The following is a 6,353-nucleotide window of genomic DNA, read 5'->3' as shown; positions in this document are numbered from 1 at the left end:
TTTGATGGATAGAGCGATAGATCCTCCCCTCCTTTCCCTGCCGTGAGGTTCGGTTAGATATCTCCGCCTACATAGCCCCTTCAGTCCTTCACTTACCCCACTGTACTCCTAAAGCCTCGTTATTCTAAACCTACATTAAAGCTACACGCATCTTAACCCCCCTCGAAGCACCACATTTCTTTCTCAGCCTCAAAACACTCTCTACCCTTCCCTCTGTCTCACAAAGCACATTACACCTTCCTCATAGCCGCGGGAAGCATTTTATTCCTTCCTCAATACCTACAAAATACCTACATATTTTCCGCAGTCTCACAAACCACGATATATTCCCACCAACCATGAAAGCCGCAAAACCATCTTAATCGTTGCTCAAGGCTTTAAAATGTCCCGTGATCCTTCCTTGCAACCTCAAAAAACCAGTGTAGCGCTTCTCCTCCATGCTCCTCACGTCCCTTCCTCACACCCCACTGCACTAGAGAGAGTCTGAGGAGCACGGGAGCTGGGTAGGGTAAGAGGTCGGTCACCCCCACAGAACCTCAGTCACAACCCCTGGAGGCGGAGGCGGCGGCGCGGTAGGGATGAATCACAGGTAAGCAGGACAGTTTGCATGGAGCGAGTCGGGCGATTACCTTCGAAGCTCAATATAGCGCCAGACTTTGGGCACCACTTTTACCGGCAGCCCCGCAACGCCTCACTCGTCACTGTGAGTCACCGGCAGGGCTGCTCAGGGAGGCATAACGCGGCCATTATCCCAGAGTGCCTTCCGAGACTGCCTTTATCCTCCCCTTAAAAACTTGTGATAGGCGGCCAAACACCCCGACATCGGACAAACAGACGGGGCGAGTAATCCAAGTTGTATTCACGAACGCACGGACGACGCTCCTGGGTAAACACTGCGCCCCGCATACGCCGCCCTCATTACTGTCTCCGAGCCTCCACCGCCTTCCTCCACCAGCAGCTACAACTCTCTGTACGTACCTCCTTCCTCGCCTCCTTCACCGTGGCTGCCTCCGTGTTCATCTTGCACATCTTGACTTACTTTTTTTTTTTTTATTATTTGTGTATTTTGTATTTTTCAACATTCGCTATGCTTATGTTGACTGGGACTGCAACCTCTCTCTCTCTCTCTCTCTCTCTCTCTCTCTCTCTCTCATACACACACACACACACACACACACACACACACACGTAAAGACCAATTAACACTACGAAACGCAAAGGGATGAATAAATTTATTATTCAAATTATTATGTACAAACATTACCGTAAAAGAATTTTAATTTCATCCTGTAAATAATGAACTCTCCTTCCTAAAATAAAAAAATATATTACTTTTACTTTTGTTTTGCACTTCCCACACACAGCAGAATCATCTGGCTTAATAGTAACAATAAATAGCGCAGCGCGAGGAGGTAAGTACTTTGGTGCCGCTAGCCCAGGCAGCCCACTCCGCGGCACGGCTGGCACGCAGCTTGCTTCAGGTTGTGCCGGGGTGGGCGGTGCGGGGCGCGGCGTGCCGGCGGGCGGCTTCCACACCAAAAATTAAGTAAGCAAGCGCTCCGGTGATGAGGAAAACTATGTTACTCTGCCGGGGCAGGACAGTAAAACAAAACACTTTATTTGAAGAATTAAAATGAAGCGAGGTGAATGTATTAGGTAAAAAACATGTTTTGAACCTGATGGTGATTCCTCCTGGCGACGGCGGCAGCGACAATGTGCTGAGGGTCACTGGAGTGAGCTGGTCCCTCTGCTTGCAGGACACGTCGGTCCCTTCCTTCGCCCGACCTGCAGCAGCGCACACGACAATGGGTGAGCATTGGACGCAGACTCGCTGAGAGCCATGTCGAAGGACGCCTCTTCGTCAGCAGGGCCATCCTGGCTCTGGTCTCCTATCAAACAAAAACTGTAATGATCCGTGTTAATTCCTTCTCCATCAACAAGACCTGCCGAGAGAAGAGAGAGAGAGAGAGAGAGGGAGGGAAAAAGAAGGATTATATGACGCAAATAAGAACATAAGAACAAGAAAAAAGGAAAGCTACAAGAGGCTTTCAGGCATACACGTGGCAGTCCTTGTATGAGCAAAGCTACTGAATTCCATCTGTCATCCTCATCCATAAATCTGTCTAATCTTCTTTTAAAGCTATCTATTAACTCAGCACTAACAACACCATTACTGACTCCCTTCCATTCACCAACCACTCTGTTCTACTAACAGTGGAGGGAAGGCAATACAGATAGCTATTAGAAAAGAGAGGTGAGGTAGTACTCACGTAGGTGAAATCTAGGCGACACTGGGTGATGGAATCTGCAGTGGGTGGGTGGCAGCGGATATCTCGTGCCATCCTCACCTCACACCCGCCCACCGCGCAAAGTCCAGCAGGTCCCTGACGGGCACATCCCGTGCGTGGGCCTTCACTCTTAGATTGCGGTCCTCCGTCAGCAGCACAACTTCCCGGTACAGTCGTCGAACTCCCGCTGCAGGAACACACGGTCATGAGAACGCATACACTCACGCCACTACTATCACAATTACTACAATACTCCTATTTATTGCCTATCACTTCTGACGTCAGGCACATACATGTAAATGTCACGGCAATACCACGATGGAAGGACCGAAGTGTGATGTGACGTGCTGTACAACTCGTGAGGCTTAGTCACATCTAATCACCTGAGGCACCATTTAGCTAAAACTAACTTTCATACTGTGAACCTTGATGAAGCAGTAGCAAGCATTACTCAGCAGAGCATTTAACTGTGACCGGAGTGAGTCTCCCGTGCATGGCGGCGAGGCGGTGAGGCGGCAGCGTCTTGGCAGCCAGTAAGGCGGCGGCTTTGGTGAGGAGGCGTGCCGGCAGACAGCATGACGATGGCGGAGGGGAGAATTACTTGAGGGAAACAACCTACAGCGGAACACAGCAGACATTCTCACTCCGATGAAGGACAAGATCACCCCGGAGGAAGAAAAAAGCCGATGAGTGAAACATGGCCAGAGGAGTGACAGCCACTGAGGGCACTGACTCGTGCGACTCACCAGGGAGGTCACAGGCTGGCTGGGCATGCCTCTCATCAAGAACACGGCGCCACAATTTAGCAGCATTACTGAGCAACAGGACCAGTTCACCAAAATGCACTACATACGACCCACAAATGCTGCTGATTCAAGGGTGATAAGAAACAGGAACACTGCATTAGGCAAATATATCAACGTCTTACCGCATCATTCCCACGTCTCCCAGCCTGCCATTGCCTCAAACCATCTACACTGAAGCACAATGCAGGACCAGAAAGGATATGTTAATCACAGGGGTACATTCGCTCCAGACCCCACGGAGGTGCTCAGAGCGTCTGGGAATGTATTGAGTTAAGGGAGGAACATTACAAGGGTACGTACACAACATGCCTTAAAAGCCCTCACTTACACCAGTCTTCCTCACTATCGGCGTCACTCTCATCATCATCTCACACAACTGGTTTCGCCGGCAAGACGCCTGTGCCCGGTGCTGACAAGGTAAGAATTCCCAAACTGCCAGAGGGATAAGAGGAGGAGGAGGAGGAGGAGGAGGAGGAGGAGGAGGAGGAGGAGGAGGAGGAGGAGGAGGAGGAGGAGGAGGAGGAGGAGGAGGAGGAAATAGGAGGAGGAGGAGGAGGAGAAAAAGGATGAGGAGGGAGAGTAGGAGTAAATGCAAGCAAACAGCAGTAGACAGCATACCAGTATCACCAGGGTGGTCAGCAAAACCAAGCAAGCAACAGAAGGACGGTGTGAACCCTCCCGCCGTCCCGTCCTGATTACACACACACACACACACACACACACACACACACACACACACACACACACACACACACACACACACACACACACACACACACACACAAGCACAGGCTAGACGGACCACCAAGAACCCCTGCCGCCAAGAGGACCCAGACACTGCAGGAGGGCCGCGCCACGGCGGGAGGGGGGAGAACCATCAAGGGGAGCACGGACGGGAGAGAATCACCAAGAGAAATCACGAGACCAGACTAGTAACTAAGGGAAGGGGACGATAAGGGGATCCATTAGCAGGAAATAGATAAGCAGGTGGCAGGTAAAGGAGACACAAGGCTAGGAAAGTAAGGCAGGGGCAGGGGCAGGGGCAGGAGCAGGGGCCCAGAGGCAGGGGAAGGGGCGTGGGCAAGGGCAAGGGTAGACAGGGCTCCGAAAATGATAAGGGATGGACAAAGAGGGTGTAATAAAAGGGGCGGTGATTTGGAAGGTGGAGAAACCCTGCATATGAACACTGAATCTCCCGCCATGGCCATAAAACCTGGAGGAGGAGGAGGAGGAGGAGGAGGAGGAGGAGGAGGAGGAGGAGGAGGAGGAGGAGGAGGAGGAGGAGGAGGAGGAGGAGGACAGACACCGATGCATGGCCATTACCCTTCATGTGGGACAGACATTTTCTCTCTCCTCTCTTCACCATCTCACGCCCCCTGCCACATTACTCCCCATCTTCCAACCCCACTCCATACCTCCACACCTCCACCTTCTATCCACTCACCTCGGATGGGGCGCCTCTGGGTGGAGTCGCTGCAGAAGTGGACGCAACAGGAGAGTATTTTGTCGTCGTTAGTGGCGTCCTGTGGGAAGAGAGTAAGTTTAAAGGGTAGTGGTGGTCGTGGTTCTCGTATCCTCAAACACTTATGCGCTTCACCAACACTATTTCAAAGAGCTTTATTTACATGTACACGAGTTTTTGAAGGTATTTTAAGGGTTCTGGAGGCAGTGTGACAAAATTTCTACATTATTAACTGTAGAAACACTATTGAAAACCCCGCTAATCATCTCAGTGGCCTTGGAAAGCAGACGTGGTGAGGTGGTGAGAGAGCATAGCGTTTCTGAATACGGACTTAGGTTTGCTGGAGTGGCTTGGAATAGAAAAGGTGAAGGATAATAATAGCTGGAAAAAATAATCATACTATTTAAAAAGGTAATTAAATATACAACTTTATAAACTACATATAAGATTAACCAAAACTCCATCTACATATCTTTATTTCTTTCATTATCTTCCTTTTCTATTTTGCATTTACTCCGCATGAAATTTACTGTACAAGCTCTCTCTCTCTCTCTCTCTCTCTCTCTCTCTCTCTCTCTACATAAACGTGTCCGCCCTCACCTCCCCCCCATTCGCCTTTACAATAGCCAATAGCTGACCCTCCTATCATGCAAGGAGGAGGAGGAGGAGGAGGAGGAGGAGGAGGAGTTCAAGATGAGATACCAAAGAAGCCAAGTGCGGGAGAGGTGTTATGCTACTTTCTTCCCCCCACATCCCCCCCTCCTCCTCCTCCTCCCTTTCTCTTATCTCTCCCTCTCCCGTTTCTTCTCACTCTCCCCCTTCCTCCCCCTATGGGTTAAAGGTGACTCAGCGCCGCCCCTTTACAGTGCCTCCCATGGGGTTTGCCAGTCTATTTTACCCCACCAACCCTTGACTCCAGGCATGAAAAGGACTCCAAACGTCTCAAAAGATTCGAACCGGTACCGAAGCAGTGAGTTACAAGCGCACTTCTAAACCAGAGAGAGAGAGAGAGAGAGAGAGAGAGAGAGAGAGAGAGAGAGAGAGAGAGAGAGAGAGAGAGAGAGAGAGAGAGAGAGAGAGAGAGAGAGAGAGAGAGAGAGATGAGAGACAGAGACGGAGAGAAATAGAGAAAGAGAGAAATAGAGAAAGAAGAGAGAGAGGAGGAGGAGGAGGAGGAGGAGGAGGAGGAGGAGGAGGAGGAGGAGGAGGAGGAGGAGGAGGAGGAGGAGGAGGAGGAGAAAAAAACAACAACAACCAAATCACCATAACCCCACCCCCCCTACCCCAGCCATCCTTCAAGTAACACACAACAGAACACACAAACACCAACCTCGGTACACCAACACTCAAGGCAGCAAGCAACACACACACCACGCAGACACAGAGTCAACACCACCACCACCACCACCAACACCACCACCACCCAGGCAAAACTCACGGGCAGGTCCATCTCGGAGGTGAAGAGCGTGGAGGAGAGCACGGAGCCCTGCGAGGTGACACACTTGATCGACAGCGGCCGCGATGTTCTCAGGTAGTGAAGGGCTGTGGCGGCGCCCTCTCTCACCCTCACGGCGTGCCCTACAGACCGGTACTTGGCCACCACAGCGTCTCGGGACAGTCCGTCGAGCTCGTTCAGTACTGGAAAGAGAGAAAGAGAGGGTCATGAAAATGCCTAAGTTATGGTTTGGTCACCTGCTGAGAAGAAATGTAAGAGTAGGTTGCAAGAGTATGGAAACTGAAGTGAGAAAAACGCAAAGAGGAAGACCAAGGATGGGGTGAAAGGATTGTGGCAACGAA

The 6,353-nt window shown here is 50.9% G+C and overlaps 1 protein-coding gene across 3 annotated transcripts in view; it reads right to left on the bottom strand.

Moving 5' to 3' along the window:
- Positions 1 to 1,213: 1,213 nt before the first annotated feature.
- LOC123514042 (telomerase-binding protein EST1A-like) overlaps positions 1,214 to 6,353 on the bottom strand; it is an 83,709-nt gene continuing 78,569 nt past the window's right edge. Inside the window, exons 13-16 of one of the 3 annotated variants that reach the window (XM_045271624.1) lie at positions 5,995 to 6,194; positions 4,539 to 4,617; positions 2,271 to 2,475; positions 1,214 to 1,943 (exon numbers count right to left, since the gene is read on the bottom strand). In XM_045271624.1, the coding sequence (XP_045127559.1) occupies positions 2,345 to 2,475; positions 4,539 to 4,617; positions 5,995 to 6,194 (410 nt within the window). In that variant the 3' untranslated portion in view covers positions 1,214 to 1,943; positions 2,271 to 2,344. The remainder of the gene's footprint in view (positions 1,944 to 2,270; positions 2,476 to 4,538; positions 4,618 to 5,994; positions 6,195 to 6,353) is intronic. The other 2 variants (XM_045271625.1, XM_045271626.1) reach the window with 2 other exon arrangements.

The sequence above is a fragment of the Portunus trituberculatus genome, chromosome 37, assembly GCF_017591435.1.
Source record: "Portunus trituberculatus isolate SZX2019 chromosome 37, ASM1759143v1, whole genome shotgun sequence".
NCBI classification, from domain to species: Eukaryota; Metazoa; Arthropoda; class Malacostraca; order Decapoda; family Portunidae; genus Portunus; species Portunus trituberculatus.
Note: the sequence above shows the minus strand (reverse complement) of the source record. Positions and strands in the feature narration are given on the sequence as shown.